At 40.6% G+C, this 18,631-nt stretch overlaps 1 protein-coding gene across 1 annotated transcript in view; it reads left to right on the top strand.

The window, feature by feature from the left end:
• Window positions 1-11,001, top strand: part of LOC140722248 (scavenger receptor cysteine-rich domain-containing protein DMBT1-like) — a 43,398-nt gene extending 32,397 nt beyond the window's left edge. The window contains exons 5-7 of the mRNA XM_073037034.1: window positions 7,584-7,712; window positions 9,749-10,063; window positions 10,679-11,001. Of these exons, the coding sequence (XP_072893135.1) occupies window positions 7,584-7,712; window positions 9,749-10,063; window positions 10,679-11,001 (767 nt within the window). The remainder of the gene's footprint in view (window positions 1-7,583; window positions 7,713-9,748; window positions 10,064-10,678) is intronic.
• Window positions 11,002-18,631: the final 7,630 nt, after the last annotated feature.

The raw sequence follows: 18,631 nt of genomic DNA on the forward strand, positions 1-18,631 counted from the left end.
GTATGGTGAACAAGTGAGAAAAAAGAATAATCTCTCTCCGTAGGATGGAGGAAACGCCATATATCAGAGATAAAAAAATTAGAGAGAAACGATTGGATAGCTAACGCAGATTTAGTAGGTGATCTGGTAACAGAGGACGATCGGTCCAATTTAGGATCCAACCAACAGTTGAAGTCACCACCCAGTATAAGAGAGTATGAGTTTAAGTCTGGTAGTGAGGGAAAAATCCGTTCAAAAAAGTTAACATAATCAAAGTTGGGGGCATACAGGTTTGCTAGTGCAACTTTAGTGTTATATAGTTTACCAGAAACAATAATAAAGCGGCCATTTGTATCAGATATTTATTATGGAGTTCAAAAGAAATATTTGAGTTAATAAGAATGGAAACTCCCCTAGCTTTAGCGGCAAAGGATGAATGAAAATGCTGACCCGCCCACTTTGACAGAAGCCAGGAGTTATCAAAACAATGAATATGAGTTTCTTGAAGGAATGCAATGTCAGCTTTGAGTTGTTTGATATGTGAGAATACCTTCCTCCTTTTAACAGGGTGATTCAATCCCTTTACATTCCAGCTCACGAATTTAAGTGCACAAGCCATTATCAATTACTAATACATAAAAGGCAGCAGGCATATAAAAAGTCAAGCAGTACAATAGCAGTCTGGGAGCAGAGATGTAAACATAGATTCGTAAAATCAAAACATATACATGTCCTGAGCAATAAAGAGAAACAATAAATACAGTGAGTGATGTTGGAACTGGAAAACTCACCCCACCCACACAACCCAAAACTAGACGGCTACCAAAACAAGTAGCTAGCTCTACCAAAAAAAGTAACCCAAATACAACTTCCAGATCTGTGTCATTAACAACAGTTCCGTATAAATACTATAGCAAATAGTAACTAGTTTATGCACTAGAAAACATAACTACAGATTAGAACACCTTCTGCAGAAATATAAAACTTAATACAGAGAAAATCGGAAGAAAACCAAAACTAACCTACCCGCGAAAAATTGTAGAAGAATAAAGTAAGAGAAAGGGGGAAAAAAGGTAAAAAAAAAAAGAGAGGAAGGGGAAAATTATACATTCAAGACGAGTATTTATCAACCATTTTCAGAGAGGAGAGAAAAAAAATTCAGAGATTAGAAAAAAAGGGTGAAGAAAAGAAAAAAAAAAGATAAAATAAATAAATATAAAAACAGGAAAAATAAATCAGCAATTAAACTGTGAACCAACAAACAGGGAGGCCTTCACTAAAGACTTCGAACCTCCAAAACAAGTTAGAGTCAGTTGTAGAACTCTGTAGATAAAGTTATACAAGAATGAAAATAGATTACACACACACCAAATCCCGGGAGAGATTGTCAACAGCCCTTAGAGTTTCAATGAATAATGTCTGAGTGATTCAAGTCAAGTCTGAGTCCAGAAAAATTAATTTTACTACGAGGAGTATTTATCCACCATTTTAGGAGATCCGATCAGATTACGAAGATGACTGGATAGCCGGAACACTTGCCACAAATGCTTCAGCTTCCTTCACTGATATGAACCACTTGTATTTTCCGGTATTAAGCTTGATTCGTAGATCGGCAGGATTGCGAAGAGAGGGTTTAAAACTACTATCAAAAAGCACTTTCATTGCGCCTTTAAACTCAGCGCGCATCTTTATGGTCTGGGGTGCAAAATCTTCAACAAAGCGAATGGTTGTATCCTGGAAAGGAAAAGACCCCCTGCGACGTGCCTCTACAATCAGACTGTGTTTTACCTGGTATTGATGGAAACACAAGATTACTGGTCGCTGACGGGAGCCCAGAATTCCGGGGGGAACGTAGACTCTGTGTGCCCGTTCGAGCTCGGGCGGGTTCTGAAGCAAATCTTTCCCGAATATCTCACAGAGAAACTTGGCGAAAAACTTCACGGTTGATCTCTGTTCGGTCGCCTCTGGCAATCCAAGAATTCTGAGATTGCAGCGTCTGCTGCGATTTTCGAGATCCACCATTTTGGAAAGAAGTTTGTTAGATTTTTCCTCTAAGCTGGAAAAGAGAGTCTCCAAGTATCGAACACGACTTTCTAAATCCTCAGAAGTCGAATCGATGCGAGATATGTGTTCGGCATGCTTGTCCACTTTATCGTTGATCCGATCCAGTTTGTCATCCAACTGTTTGAAAGCGGTTTTAAATTCCTTTAAAATTTCGTCTCGGAGCTTTCCGAGCGCAACCAGGGTCTCGTCTGAGGGAGCGATAGCTTCCTTTCTCCTGGATTTAGAACTCTTGCTGGACATTGTAAGTTAGATATGTTCACAGGCAAGTAAGAGATACCGAAAAGAATCCTAACTAAGGTTTAAAAAATGGAGACATTTAGTGTAAAGATAGCTACAGTAACGGAACAAAAGTTCGGAGCAGCTAAACAATCGCCATCTTACCGGAAGTCCGCAGTACACTTTAAAAATATTTTGCACAGGGATTTGCATAACAGGCTTTCGTAAAGGTGAGGCACACGGGTTGCAAGGCAAGCTGAATGATTTTGATATTGTGCTGCGCTGCAGGAGACAGAATCCAATGATAGAACAATGTTTGTCTTATTGTTAATCTGTGACCAATGTTGCATCCAAAGGGTGGTGCTTGAACTTCCGTGTATACGATTTGTATCAATAACTAGGAAATAAATGCTTGTCGTAAGATGATCAACTGTACAGAGGAAACGAAATTGATCGATATCTAATATATAGTACAACAGGATATGGATAAAACGAGAATATTGTCACTAATCAGAACTTTATACAGCTGTGCTTGATCCACACTTGTGATACAGAAATATTGCTGGGAATTGAGTAACTTAATGGAGACAGATTGGATAACCTGGGAAAACGTTATATTCAGCAAATTAAGTAATTCTAAAAAAAAAGTTTCTCTGTTGATCATCTGTAGATTGAATCATAGAAACATTCAGTGAAACGCGTCTTATAAGTTGAAGTCGAACTTCGGCCATGATACAACACAGCTTGTTCACCACTCACCAACCCTGAATAACTTGAACATATTTTGAATGTGAGTAAGCCGGAACATCCTGAAGAAGCCTGCGCGGTCTTTGGCAGAACGGAGAAACACCGTACAGACCGTGGAGGGAATTGGATCTTGATCACTGGCGCTGTACAGAGTTACAGTAAATGCTACGCCAACGTGTGACCCAAGATGAAACGTGGTTAGATTAATGCATATATATTAAAAGAGGGCAAGATAGTTGGAATTCACAATGCTATAAAACACACAACAACAAATATTTAATCTTATGTGAATATGGGGACATGTTTTGCTGACAGACTCTGAATGACCTCTTGAATGTACTGACAAAGCGAAAATATGCAAACCCGTGAAAGCCTCTTCCCGATAACCTCTTTTCCCTGTAGGAAAAAAAAATCTAGCTCTTCTGATCTGGTTATATCTTGCAAACCATTTTTCTTTTGGTCAATTTCGGAATGCTATCCCTAAACGCGTGGTAAACAAACGCAGAGATATCAAACTCTGGCAAAGATAAATGCATTTTCGTTAGTTACAGTAGATGCAGCTGAAGATTCGGGGAGTTTAATGCAAAGACTTTATTTATGTTGACTGCAATGACAAACGCGTATTGAGAACAGTAAACTGTATGAAAGTTGTGTAACACTCTCTTCGCCAAGGGGGGTGATAACTGCCCGGTCCAGCCAAACTTCGGAAATCTCGTTTGGGTGGATGCTGAGAAGTGTGTCCCCTGTTACAAATCAGTATCCCGAATAACAAGCAGTATACAATATGCGATTAAATGATTAAGTTTATAACTTTTACTTTAACTATGTGGTTAGTAGAGCGAAAATATATAGAAAAAAAGGGTGCCAATCTTATTAAACACTCTGTGCACAATCGTTGGAGCTCAGTCAGTAGTCTTCCTTCCACCATCCGATCTACTCCGAGCGTCACCCACCTACGGACGCCCGCTCGGAGTCCACTCCGTCTGGCGGCCTACCGAATCTTCCCAATCGCGTCTTCTCTGTTCATCCCTTTCTCGCCCTTTGGCAAAAGCCCGCGAAAACAACTGCTTCCAGAATCACAAGACACAGCAACAATCTCTTATTGGCTAGCCCCTGAATTCCAAAGACCCGTTATCTCTAGTCATAACACAAACATTGCTGCTACAGACAAGCCATTACCTTAACAGTAGAATATTACTCTGAAGCCATTACATTAGCCTTAGTAGTGAAGCCATACAGAGTGTGCAATATTGGAAGTGGAATCTATGTGAGTGATTGTATAAATTTCGTATTATGCGCTTTGACGATTTTCCTTGAGGTGTCATCTGTCATGAAACGAGGTTTTCGAAAAGCTAAACAAGAGAACCGACGAGGCAAGGCGGTAAATGTTTCCTCCATGAAATTTATGGAAGTTTGGTCCATAAAGTTAACTCACGTGGTATCGCTGCTGGGGCAGCTATTTCAATACCAAGCTTTATTGTTGATAGGACACAGAGAGACACACTGAGGTATTGTTTTTATCTTTAATTTCGCGACCGAGGAAAATCATTATCCTTACGTCTGTCGTACCGCTTAACAAGTTGTGTTACTATCCAAATATAATAATTAATAGCTCTGTTGATGACATCCAGTTACTGATACATTGTTTGGTTAAGAATATTGCCTGCATTTACAGTTGGCATTAGATCAAATGGTAATGTGCGGAAATGATGCATATTGTTATATTTTACGAAATTAGAAGAGATGTGATAATATAGAATTATTGAGGTCTTTTGCTGAACATAGAGAACTCGGGGTGAGTACTTTGCTTACCGGCAGTGACATGCCAATTAGAAATTGGTATAATTTATTTGCATCATTGGCCGAAGATTCGAGCGTGATTCTGCTGAGGTAAGGTTGTACGCTATCTTCATGCCAATGCACTTTTAAATGTTTAAGATAATTATAATCGACGTGATATGTGAATGCTACTATTAATCTTGACAGGATGTAGAAAAGCATAGAATGATATTGCATGGACAGCCTGAGATCTTTTAACAATAGATAAAGCTATTTTTCACTAAAGCAGACTGAGATGTTACCTTATAAGGCATATAAAAATAAAAACATGACTCGTTGCATAGACAACAAATTCGGCAGCGGGTAACTGCCGTGGATTGTCTGTCCAGAAAGCAGCGCCTTCCTGCTGCCGACTCACTGGCCGGAGTGCTCGGAAAAAGCGACACAACAAACTTCTGAAATCGTAAGTCAGCGAGTTGTTTGTTATTCCTCCCTTTCACTGTGAAACGGGGACACCTCTTGTTCCCTAATTAGGGAGTGAGCGAGCCTGTGATATGACACATTATCGGGTGCACGTCGTTTTTGGGATACGGCAAGTCTGGGTCTTTATTGATAGTTTGCTGCACGTTTGAGTGGTCGATAGAGGTTGCTGATTTTTTTTGTTGGTGGGTGGGGTTATCGCTGCGTTGCAGCTGCTTGTGCGGGGGAGGGGGAGCTGGTTGTGTTTCGGGGTTCCAACGTTTTAACTGTTATTCAGACTTTAGGACACTCCTCTGTTTTCGTCGATTTTGCGAAGAAAAATAATTTCAAGATGTATATTGTCGACATTTCTGTGGCATTAAATGTAACTATTAAGACACCGGAAATCTACAGCAGCCAACAAAAACACTGCTGGAACACAGCTCATGGTTTCAGCTTCCATGCAAATGCGTAAACGATTCGGCGAACACTTCTTAGAACAGTTTGGAAAGGGGCAGTCCTCTGAATGAAAAGTGGGAGGTGGTGCGGAAATATAGATAGAAGTTGGTAGGTGAAAGCAAGTGGGTGGGAAAACAATAGAGATGCGTAGAAGGAATCTGCCACAAGAGGGTAGTGTCACTTCAGAGAAATGGAAAGAGGAGGGATAGCAAGGGATGTCCTAGGTAGGTGAGGCGCCATAAGAGGATAGAGTGGGGAATTGAAGACGAGGGGAGGGAAGTGACTGTTTTTTTAACTTCAAGGATAAAACCATATTTATGCCATCGGCATAAAATCTACAAGAATAGTAAATGAGGTGTTGTTAATTGAACCCGAGTGTGTCCACATCGTGGCACAAGTGGAGCTATGGACCGTCATGTTGCAAGAGGAGTCGAAAGTAAATTGTTGACCTATGGGGAAGTTCCGCTTCTGAGAGAGAAATATGAGCTGCAGATTGATGAGGTCTCACTAATGTAGTGGAGGCAGCATAGAAACAATAGATACAGTAGACGAAATTAGCATTTCGTAGTGGAATTGTTAAATACCTGGAAGGACTCGGTGCAGCCTGTTATGGAGGGCAGGAAGGAAGTGAATGAACAAGTGCAGAATTTTGGCTGCTTGTAGGAATAAATGCCCAGAGAGAGAGATTAGAGGGGAGGCATAATTGGAGAAGGGAACTACGGACGGAGTGATGCCTGTGGAAAGCGTCGTGTGCATGCTTAGGACGGGAAGCATAAAAATGAATTTAGTGGTAGGGTCCATTTAGAGATGGCAGAAGTTACGAAAATCATAAGTTGGATGTGAAGCCTCTGCGCTACCTACTTTCATCTGTTGGGAACAGCATCACTGCATTTTCTTTCCAAGGTAGGGGCCACCGTAAATATGGAACCTACCTATAAGATGACATAAGGACTAGCAAAAATGTACAGATGGACGAAGTTCGAGAATCTCTTGGAATGGCGTTTTTGTAGAAAAGTTTGTGGAACGTAGAATAAATGTAAACAAACTGACAAAATTCCCCAACCATTATTTATTTGAATGAAAGTGCAGTCGGATAAACAGGGGATTCTTCTTCCCATCAAATCCAGAACACTATGCCGTCAGTCTTGACAATTTAATCACCGTGTGTGCATTCCTCACCTTTATAGAATTCTGAATGAGAAATATTGAATGGGGACTGCTATTTGTAGCCATGGTTTCTTAGTCAAAAATCCTGACTAAATTTCATCAGATTTCATGTTTGAAGTTTCTGTCTCCTATATATAATTCTTACTTCATTTTTTTTTATTATACACATGTTTTTCAGTGAATACTTGGCTCCAAAATAGGGTGACGATGGGGAAGTTACAGTTTTTTTAAAATTCCATTTCCGTGTACTCCCTTTGAGGAAAATGAATGATGCTTTTGGAATTCCGATACAAACGGTTGAAGATGATGATGATGTTGTTGCTGCTGCTGTTGCTGATGATGATGATGATGATGATGATGATAATAACAATAATAATAATAAAACAACAATAATAAAGTTCTTATTTTTTTTCTTAATTATAATGATATTTTCACGCCTGTGTTATCATAACATAAGAGTGGTAATATAATTTCCTCTAGTAAAAAGAGAATATAAAAAATTTAAAAAAAATAAACGTGTTAAGAATCTGTTATCTGGCCTTAATTATCGACCAAAGAGAGAAAGTAATTTTGATACTCAGATCCGATATCCCATGATGAAACTGGGCCGTGCAAAACCATGTCATCTGTTTGAGAACCAATTGAAACTATATGCAATGAACGCATATTGCTGAAATGTTCATTTTCCTAACTGTGCTTCATATCGTTCTCAGATCACCGAGCTCCAAGATTGGTGTCCGGAAATGATGAATGCTCGGGAAGACTGGAAGTGCAATTTGGAGAAACCTGGAAAACGGTCTGTGATCTGCACTGGGATATGAAAGATGCCAACGTGGTGTGCAGTCAGCTTCAATGCGGAGTCGTTGTTACTGTGCGGGGAGGAGCTTATTTTGGGGAAGGAACAGGACAAGTTTCGACTCATGCCTTTGAATGTCAGGGTAATGAGTCGAGGCTATGGGACTGTCCATTTTCCTCAGGAACTCATCGTTGCACCCATGAGAATGATGTCGGTGTGATCTGCTCTGGTGAGTACCTAGGATCCAGATATCTGTTATCGACAATTCTCCCATTAGCGATTTGCAAAATGCATCAGCAGAGCACTGTTCGATATGATTTTCATCTGACATCGACGGGCAGATTAACAGGGTGAAAGTGCCGGAAGAATAAAATAATGATTGACTTGAATTTGGTTTCGGCAAAAGAAATTACGATATTTGATATTTGTTAATAAGTTGAAAACAAAAATCACCAACAATAGCGCAGCAATTTCGCTGATAAAACCACAAAGCAGAGAACAAAGGAAGTTTGTAGATTCGCCCATTTACTTCTGCATCAAGACACTGAGTGTCCTTAATAACGTGGAATTTGTTTCAGCGGGGAACTTAATGGCAGGCGTTATGCACGATGATACTAATCTCACAAAAACGTGTAGGTTAAGATTCGTTAAGTTCACAAAGATAAGCATGCAGAGAAATACGCATTTATATGTTTGTAGGACAACAGTTGATCATGCAGCGTTATTATAAATTAAACAATACATTATCGCAGTGCAAAATATATTAAAAATGTGAACTGGTGTTTTCCTTTAGAAATTTATTGTGAAGTACATGTCGCAAGTTTTTTCAGCACACCTTTCAAAGTATACAGTACACCTGAACGTGAAAATTAATAATTCGAATAAATTTAATGATACTGGATTTTGTCACATGTCTGAATACAGACACAAAACTGATTAAACGTTAAAATGCGTAGCTGGTTTTGTAGCTCTGTAACGGCTATATCTAATAACACAAAGCAATTAAATATAATTTATTTCAGTACTGAATCATTGATGGATTATTGAATATTGCCCGAAACAATTCTCCTTTCTTCTGAACGGAACCACACAGATGAATTGGTGCGGACCTGTAGATTAATACAAACCATTGATTTTGCCGCAGAACTTCAAGCATGCATCTGCACCAGTATAGAAAATACATGATTACAGCGAGATAACTTGTTCCAACAGCCTCGGATTTTGCTGCTAGAAATGTAGACATAACGACTGTAAAATGATAAAAAAGCAGAAGAATAAATAAAATATCAACTATATAGCTGTTAGTTGAACGAAAGATAGCCTGGAATTCACACAGTTTATAATCATCAGCGGACACTTGCTGGGACATAACATGATTAACAGTTCGAAAGTTGCTTATGAACCGATGAAACGAGTCGTCAGTGAAATAAACAAACATGGAAATATATAATGGAAAAGTGCAAAGAAAATATACATCACAAGTAAAGACAAACATCAATTTAATCACCAATAACGGAAAAGAAATTCGAAAATGTCCCATGTGAGTGCACAATATTTGAATGCATGAAGCATCCTCAAATATTACATATAAATACGAAAATAAATAAATATAATACATATGCCTATCGACCATTGAGTGGGAAAGAACTGCATGGGTCGAATATGGTGCTGAATAATGGTATTTTCAACTTGGACAGAATATAACATTTAGAGTGATGGGCATGAAACTGAACGATCAACAGAATCAGGAGTACTGTATAGAAATCAGACAAGGAAACCCTTCTTCACCTGCATGGCCCAATGTTTGAAACAATGGTATTCATTTTGTTAAATATCCATCAAAAATGCGAGATTCCTGCTGTGGTATATGCAGATTATTCACAAGACTTTAAATATACATTGGAAAAATAATTGCGGGTCAATCAGATTTAAAAAAATAACATGTCTGCATAGTGCTATACAGTGTTATTTTCGCAAGGCTCTGCCGAGCAGACGCACTGGATGGCGGTCCTATCCTGTGCAAATTCTTTCAATTAGTTTATGTTGCGATTAATTAACTGACTTCTTTTATGAATAAAACAGGGAATCATGAAGCACGACTCGTTGATGGGGACAACAGATGTTCCGGCCGGGTGGAAGTTCAGCACGGGGACCAGTGGGGAACACTTTGTGATGAGTACTTCAGCTTGGAAGATGCTGCCGTGGTCTGTGAACAGCTACAGTGTGGTGCAGTAAATGCAACTCCCAGAGATGCATACTTTGGCTCAGGAAACGGGTCAATGTGGAAGGATGACTACATTTGTTTGGGAAATGAGTCCCGATTAGCTGATTGTCAAGTCACAGCGTGGAGTCAGATCAGCTGTTCGCATGGAGATGACGCCAGCTTGATCTGCACCGGTGAGTTGTTGAAGCGTTTGTCTGAATCAAACCTTTCTTTGGTCGTAAAGATATCCAAACAAAGACAAAAATAAGCAAAAATAACAAATGAATGTATCCAAATTTTTCCGACAAAACTATGTCACGAATCTAAATTTTTGAGGCAACTATCTGTGTTTGCAATTTGAACTGTTTTATTGTCATTATCTAGACCCTGAGTACACAGTGAATAAAAATAAAATGTGAGGAGAAAATACTTGCAAGTGCAGAGAATTATGTCAATTGGTGTCAAGATAGAAATTTTTAGTAACATTTTAAAATCTGTAGAAATAAAGATGTAATAATTGCAGGTGAGTTAACTCATATTATAAACTGTTGTAAAAAAAAAAAGCGAAGACTGGTATTAAAAAAAATAAATGGTTTCCTTTATGTTCGGCGAGTAAGAATAATACCTGGGACCGCTATGTGTGTGTTTTTTTTAATTCTGCGGATTGAGAAGAGAGGTTAAATGGCTTCTTGGGTGTTTACCTTGTAGGAAATCAGTAGATAAATTAATCTTTCCCGCTAATAGCTGAACATATCTGGGATACATTAGCTAATTATTAACTGTTTTACACAATCCCATCCATATTGTAGATGAAATATGGTCTCTGCGGCTGACCGACGGGGGAAGCCGCTGCGACGGCCAGGTGGAGGTTTATGATAACGGCAGATGGAGCAGAATTCAGGATAACTTCTGGAATATCAATGAAACCAACGTTGTCTGTAATCAATTGCGTTGCGGTGTGGCCACATCCTCCTACATCGCCTCGGGGCACAGAGGGAAAGAAGGGCCCGTGTGGGTGACCGACATTCAGTGTGAAGGAAGCGAATCGCATCTCCAAAATTGCAGGACATCGATACTGAATCAGTCTTCCTCCGACATCATCGGCGTCGGCGTCCTGTGTTCAGGTGAATAGCATGGAGAAGTGGAAATTTTAATTTCTAATATCGTGTTGCTATTAATTATATACAGATAAATTTAGAAACACTGAGACTTGACGATATTTAAATCTCCATTTGTTTAATCAAATCGGCGTTAATAATCATATCCCCTCTTGCAGGGTTTCCAATTATATACCCACCCACAGCTCCTACGGCAGCCCAAGTCTTACGGCAGCCCAGCTCCTAAAACATACGAACGAATTTATTGCACTCAATTAACTTAGTGGCTAGTACAAGTTGGGAAGGTGCATAGAAAACTGAGCACGAATGAATAAAAATGTATTTATCTGTACTAAATGTGCAAACTTCGCATAGAAGTTCACCAATTGTGCTTGGCTAGGACTACGAAATTTGTGCAGATGTTTTCAACGATTTATCCATAATTTGGCATATGTACAGAATGGCATCGTCCTGGCAGTTCGACAATTTTGCTATTGATTACAATTAAATATCAAGGGTTCTACCTGCATTCTATCTCTCTCTCTCTCTCTCTCTCTCTCTCTCTCTCCTCTCTCTCTCTCTCTCTCTCTCTCCTCTCTCTCTCTCTCTCCCCCCCCCCCCTCTCTCTCTCTCTCTCTCTCTCTCTCCTCTCTCTCTCTCTCTCTCTCTCTCTCTCTCTCTCTCTCTCTCTCTCTCTCTCTCTCTCTCTCTTCCCCTCACCCCCCCACCCACAACCCTTGCTTATTCCCTCTGTGTTATTGCCAGTCTCCTTGTTTATCCTTTCCAAATTCAGACTTCCATTCAGGTCTCAATACATGATGATTTAAGTTATAGCAATGGCACAATCGAGAGCCGTGAGGTAGTGTTACAGCTTGGTCAGACCCCACTTGGAGTACTGCGTTAAGCTCTTGTCAGCTTACTACAGAGAAAATGCGGGTACTGTAGGCAGGGTGCAAAGGAGATTTACAACGATTTTGCCTAGATTGCAGAGCGTGCCTTATGAGAGTGGGTTGAGTGAACTCGGATTTTTCTTCTTGGAGTGACGGAGCATAAGAGGTTACCGTATAGTCAAGATGGCTTTGTAAAGGGAAGATCGTGCCTCACAAGCCAGATTGAGTTTTCTGAAGAGGTAACAAAAGAAATTGATGAGGGTAGGGCAGTGGATGGGGTCTACATCGACTTTAGCAATACATTTGACAAGGGCCCTCATGAGAGACTCATCCAGAAAGTCATGAGGCTCAGGATAAGTGGAACCTAGGCTGTTTGGATAAAAACATGGCTTAAAGGAAGAAAGCAGAGGGTAGTTGTGGATGGAAAGTATGCTGCCTGGAGGTCGGTGACTAGTGTTGTGCCGCAGGGGTCTGTCCTGGGACCCCTGCTATTTGTGATTTTTATAAATGACCTGGATGTAGAAGCGGAAGGATGGATGAGTAAGTTTGCGGATGACACGAAGATTGGAAGAATTGTAGATAGCGCTGTAGGTGGTCGAATGTTACAAGAGGATATAGATAGGCTGCAGAGATGGGCAGAAAAATGTCAGATGGATTTCAATCCGGACAAGTGTGAGGTGATGCATTTTAAAACGACAAAACAGAAAACTGAGTACAGGATTAATGGTCAGTTACTTAAGAGTGTGGATCAACAAAGGGACCTTGGGGTTCTAACTCATACATCCCTCAAGGACACTGCACAGTTTGGTAGGGCAGTTAAGAATGCCTATGGGTTGCTAGGTTTCATTAACAGGGGGATTGAGTTCAAGAGTAGAGAGGTCATTTTGCAATTCTACAAATCTCTGGTGAGACCACACTTAGAGTATTGTGTTCAATTCTAGTCACCTCATTATAGGAAGGATGTGGAAGCTATGGAGAGTGTGCAGAGGAGATTACCAGGATGTTGTCTGGATTGGAGAACAACTCACATGAAACAAGATTAGCAGAGCTAGGACTTTTGTCTTTGGAGCGTAGAATCAGAGGGGACTTGAAAGAGGTGTACAAGATTTTGAGAGGCATAGATAGGGTGGATACTCTGCACCTGTTTCCCAGGGCAGAAATAGCAAATGCCAGTGGGCAGAGGTACAAAATTAAGAGAGGGAAGTTTAGTTGGGACATCAGGGGTAAGTTTTTTTACACAGAGGGTTGTGAATGCCTGGAATGACTTGCTAGGGATGGTGGTGGAGGCTAAAACATTAGGGGTATTTAAGAGCCTCTTGGACAGGCACATGGAAGAAAGAAAAATGGAGGGTTATGGGTTAGTGTGGGTTTAGTGCTTTTTTATAGATTATATGGGTCAGCATAACATGGAAGGCTGAAGGGCCTGTACTGTGCCGTACTGTTCTATGGTCCTACGGTTCTATGACTCTACCTGATAGAGGTGCATACAAGGATTATAGGAATTGTACTTTGGTCATTTCATAGGAGTGATATGGTACTATAACGGGGCATTGTTTTAATGTTCTTGGAAGTAGATATAGAGGGGATGTATTTACAAAGTGTGGTGGGTGCATGAAATGCACTGTCAGTGTTGGAAGCGGATACAATAGGGTCTTTGAAGAGACTTAAATAGATACTTTGAGTTTAGAAAAGTAGAGTGCTATGTGTTAGGGCACTTATATGCAGTTTATAGAGTGGGTTACACGCTGGGCACATCTATGTTCTTTGGTCTATGTTCCAAAAAATGGAAATTGAGCATTCAGTTGCGCAAGGAAGAGATTCTGGAGGGGGAATTTGAAAGAAGAAATTTGCAGGAAAGTGCAAAACAAAGCGATGGTACTGACGTCTGACATTATTTCTGATCGGAACCATTAGAGATAAGGACTCAAATAAACATTTAAGTACGACGGAAGTAATTGTCTTTTACTTCTAATATTTTTCGCTACAACTTTTAATGGAGTAATTTGGTGATATTTTTGTCCATGCACTAATAACAATTTTCATGGAATTATTATTATTTTGAGCGTCAGATTGTCACCAGGAGTGTATGAAAGAGATCAATTTTGTGATATTCATTATGAACCAACATTAATTGTGTCAATGTATGGAATGAAATTGGTTGTTTGTATACTGGTGCATTCAGTGCTATTCTTTTATATAAAAGTGATACTTGCCCTAGGCATAAATGTGATGAATATCAATTGGTATACAAAGGGAAAATGAACTATGAACGAATGACACTTTAATAGGACAATCCGTTATAAATATCATGATAAATGCAGGTATTGTCTTTTTTACGCACTCAGCTACCTAAACGATACGTCCTTGCAAAATCAATTTTATTTCATTGCGGTAGACAGGGCGTGGGAGTGACAGAAAGAGGAGACGAAATACATCGCTACAATGCATAGACTCTTAACTGGCTTGTAGCTCAGTGCAGCTTGTGTGACAAATGCAGTTGTATTACTGATATTCTCCATGCCCAGATATATGCTACCCATTGGCAATGCAGGACGCAATCTGCCAATTGTACAATTAAATTGAGAACCCTTTTTAATATCAACCTGACTGGAGATGTGACATAGTTCAATCACAAGCGACGTCACTCAGTATGCAAATTGCATCAGACTTACCGAGGTCCGCACATCAAGTGGTAGCAATACCCAGGTCAGCTGACGTTTGGCGATTGCATTTCATCGTTCAACACCATTGTAACAGAAATGCTGTCCTTTACGTCTTCATGGGTTGAATCTAGCGAAAGTGTGTCTTACCTTCTAGCTGATTTTCATGTAGTGTGATCGATAGATTTCTTCCTGTTTAACTCACTTATAACTTGTCGCCGTCACTACACTGACTTTTGAATGCATCATTTGTTCCATCAGTGATATTTTGCTGCACATTGAGTTTTGATAGGTTAAGCCTGAAAGTTGCAGCAGGTTGTGAGCAAATTTGATGCTATCGCATTAAAAAAGACACAGGAACATAATTAGGCTATTCAGGCCATCAAATCTGCTACGCAAGGTTCACCTCCGATTCCAATCTAAAACATGCACCTGCCTTCTGACCATATCGTTTGATATTCTGTCTGATCAAGTAACGATGAGCTTCCACCCTAACTCTCCGTACCGACTTGGCCTCCACCGACGTCTGTGGCATATCATTACAAATATTTACTTCTAGATGGCTGAACATATTCCTCTGTACCCTTCTTTTAAACGGGCGCACCTCAAAGATGAGGCTGCGTCATCTACTTCTGGATACCCACACCATAGAAAGCACCCTCTCCACACCCACCCTATCTTGTCCCGTCAACATTCAGTAAATTTCAATGAAATACCTGTGAGTATAGATCCACCTGCCGGACACACCTCTTATGTTAACACCTTCCTTCCCGGAATCATCATCGTCAATCTCCTCCGCACTCTCTGCAATAAGAGCACACCCTTTCAGAGAGATAGGGCTAAAACTGCTGAGGATACTCCAAGTGTCTTATAAAGGTACAATATTATCTCCTTGCTTTTATAATCTATTCCACGAGAGAAATGTCAACAATACATTGGTCTTTTGCTTCCAAAGACTGAACCTTTAAATTAATTTCTGGTAGACTTTCACGTATATTCTTATGTCCCTCTGCACCTCTAATGTTTGCAAGTTCTCCCCAGTTAGATAATTGTACGCATATTGCTGCTTTTTATCGAAATGTGTTATCATACATTTCTCTACATTGTAATCCATCTGCTATTATTTCTGCCCATTCTTCGCATTTGCCTAACTCCTGCTGCCAGCACTTTGCACTCTCAGCACTACCTACCACTACACATTTCTTCGTAATATCAGCAAGCTTTGACCATCAAATTCATAGTCTGAATCACTGAAAGCAATGTGAAAAGCAGCGGTCCCAATACTGACCCCTGAGGAGCACCGTGTGTCACTGGCAACTAAGCAGAAAGGGCCGCTTTCATTCCCACTCCATGCTTCTTGCCTATCAGCCATTCCGTTATCCATCTCCGATCCTTTCCTAAACGCCATAGGATTTAATCTTGTTAAGCAACCTTATGTGTGGCACCTTATTAAACGACGTCGAAAGTCCAGGTAAATGACATCCACTGCCTCACCTTTGTCTACTCTGCTTATTACTTCTTCGAAGAAATCTAACAAGATTTCCCTCAGCAGAAAACATACTAACATTGGCTTATGTTATCATTATTCTCCAAATACCTTGGAACATCATCATATGTAATAGAATCCAACACTTTCCAAACCACTGTGGATCGGTAAACTGGACTATAATTCTCTCTCCTTTCCCATCCTTCTTTCTTAGAGTGATATTTACAATCATCCCGTCCTCCAAAACCATGCCAGAATGAACTGATTCTTGTAAGGTCACGACCAATGCATCTGTTATCTCTTCTGTAAACTCTCTCAGAATTCCGGGATTTAGTCCATTTCGTCAGTTGACATCTACTTTCAGACCTTTGAGTTTGCCAAGTATTGTTCCTTTGAAATATCACTCTCTCCTGCGACCTGACACCCACTGGTTGCTAGTACAGTCCTGGTGCCTTCATAGTACACTCCAGATGCAAAATACAGATTAAACTCATCTGCCATTTTTTGTCTCAAATTCCTACCTCATCGGCGTCATTTTCCCGTGGTCCAATACAAGTGTTCATCTCCCTTTCCCTCTTCAGACAACTGAAAGAAAACAGCAACTTTCGGTATCCTTTTTTATATTATTGTCTAGTCTACTCTCATATTTCATGTTTCCGTTAGAGCTTTTGTTGGATGCCTATTGTTGGAATTTAAGATCTTCCCAATCATCCAATTTCTGACTCAATCTTGCTACATCATATATCACTTTCTTGGATTTTACGCAGTCCATCACTTCTTTAGTCAGGCACAGTTGCCTACCCCTGCCATTTGAGTATTTCTTCATTTGAGGGACATATCTATCCTACCTATACTGCCCAGAAATTTCAGCCTTTACTCATCTGCGGTCTGCTGCCAGAATCTTCCTGCGATCTACCTGAGCAATTCCTAATGTGTCGTACGTGTAGCTTGTATATTCGCATATATAACTGTGGAAAATATCTTTCCATGACCAGACCGGATTTCGGTAAATCTGATTTAGTGGTCGCCCTTCTCCTACTTTCAGACAAGTAGATAAGCGCTATCTAATTGGACAGCAAAGGGGACGTCGAGGGAGGCAGGAGCGACGGCTACGGGATGCTTCTCTTCGGAGGACTGAGCTGAGTTCAGGAACTTATCTGTGGATCTGAATGATAACACCATGGTTCTTACATACTTCATATAATTAATTATAGACCAGTGTGGACGTACAAGATCACACAGAATCTTTCGCAAAACGAAACATTAGATGAAAGATGAGATTCGCAATTTGGCGAGGGCCAGATAAGAGGAAAACAAGACCGGTGAGCAGGATATTAAGCACGAATCACAGAAACATCGAAAAGCTAGGGCATAATGCAGCCTCTTCGGCCCACAAAGCAGTGCCCTAGAAATTACCTAGGGCTACCTATAGCTCTCTAATTCTCTGAGCTCCATGTACCTGTCCAGTAGTCTGTTGAAAGACGCTAACGTATCCTCCTCTACCACCGTCACCGGCAGCCCATTCCACACACTCAGCACTCTCTCCGTTAAAAAGAAATACACATGTCATCTCCTCTTACCGACTTAGAAGTCCCTTAAAAGTGTGCCCTCCCGTGCTAGCCATTTCAGTTCTGGGAAAAAAAGCCTCTCATAATCTTATACACCTCAATCATGTGACCACTCATCCTTCGGCTCTTCAACGGAAAAAGACCGAGAACAGTCAACCTGTTCTCATAAGGGATGCTCCCCAATCCAGGCAACATCTATGGCTTTCACATCCTTCCTGTAGCGAGGCGACCAGAGCTGAGAAATGTCCTCCAAGTGGGGTATGACCAGCTTCCTATGTAGCTGCAACATTACCTGCCGGCTCCTAAACTCAGTCCCACGATTTATGAACGCCAAATGCACCGTAATCTTACTTAACCACAGAGTCAAACTGTCCAGCAGCTTGATTGTTGAATGGATATGGACCCGAAGATCCCTGCAATCCTCTGCCCTGCCAAGAGTCTTACCATTAATACTATATCCTGCTATTGTATTTGATCTACGTACCGAAATGAACCATCTCATATTTATCTAGATTGAACCCCATCTGCCAATCCTCAGCCCAATTTTGCATCCTATCAGTGTCGGGCTGTGCCCTCTGACAGCCCTCCACACTATCTACAACACTCCCAACCTTTGTGCCATCAGCAAACTATTAACCCATCTCTCCACTTCCTCCCCAGAGCATTTATAAAAATCACGAAGAGTATAGGTCCAAGAACAGTTCCTTCGGCCACACCACTGGTCACCGACCTCCATGCAGAATAGGTCTCGTCCACAGCCGGTCTTTGCCTTCTGTGGGCAAGCCAGTTCTGAATCCACAAAGCAATGTCCCCTTGGATTTCCTGTCTCCTTATTTTCTCATTAAGCCTTGCTTAGTGTACCTTTCTAAATGCCTTGCTGAAATCCATGAAGGAAGCTTGACAAGTTAGGCAGGGTTTGAACAAAGTAAAATCAAGCGACGTAGGGGACAAAAAGCTTCGCTTCCAGATGGTCTCAATCCATTTTATGCCCGCTTTGACTGTCAAAATCTGGACGAGACATCAAGAATTCCCGAAACCCCCCTTAATTCTGTGATTTGAGT

The sequence above is a fragment of the Hemitrygon akajei genome, unplaced genomic scaffold (assembly GCF_048418815.1).
Source record: "Hemitrygon akajei unplaced genomic scaffold, sHemAka1.3 Scf000073, whole genome shotgun sequence".
Lineage (NCBI taxonomy): Eukaryota > Metazoa > Chordata > Chondrichthyes > Myliobatiformes > Dasyatidae > Hemitrygon > Hemitrygon akajei.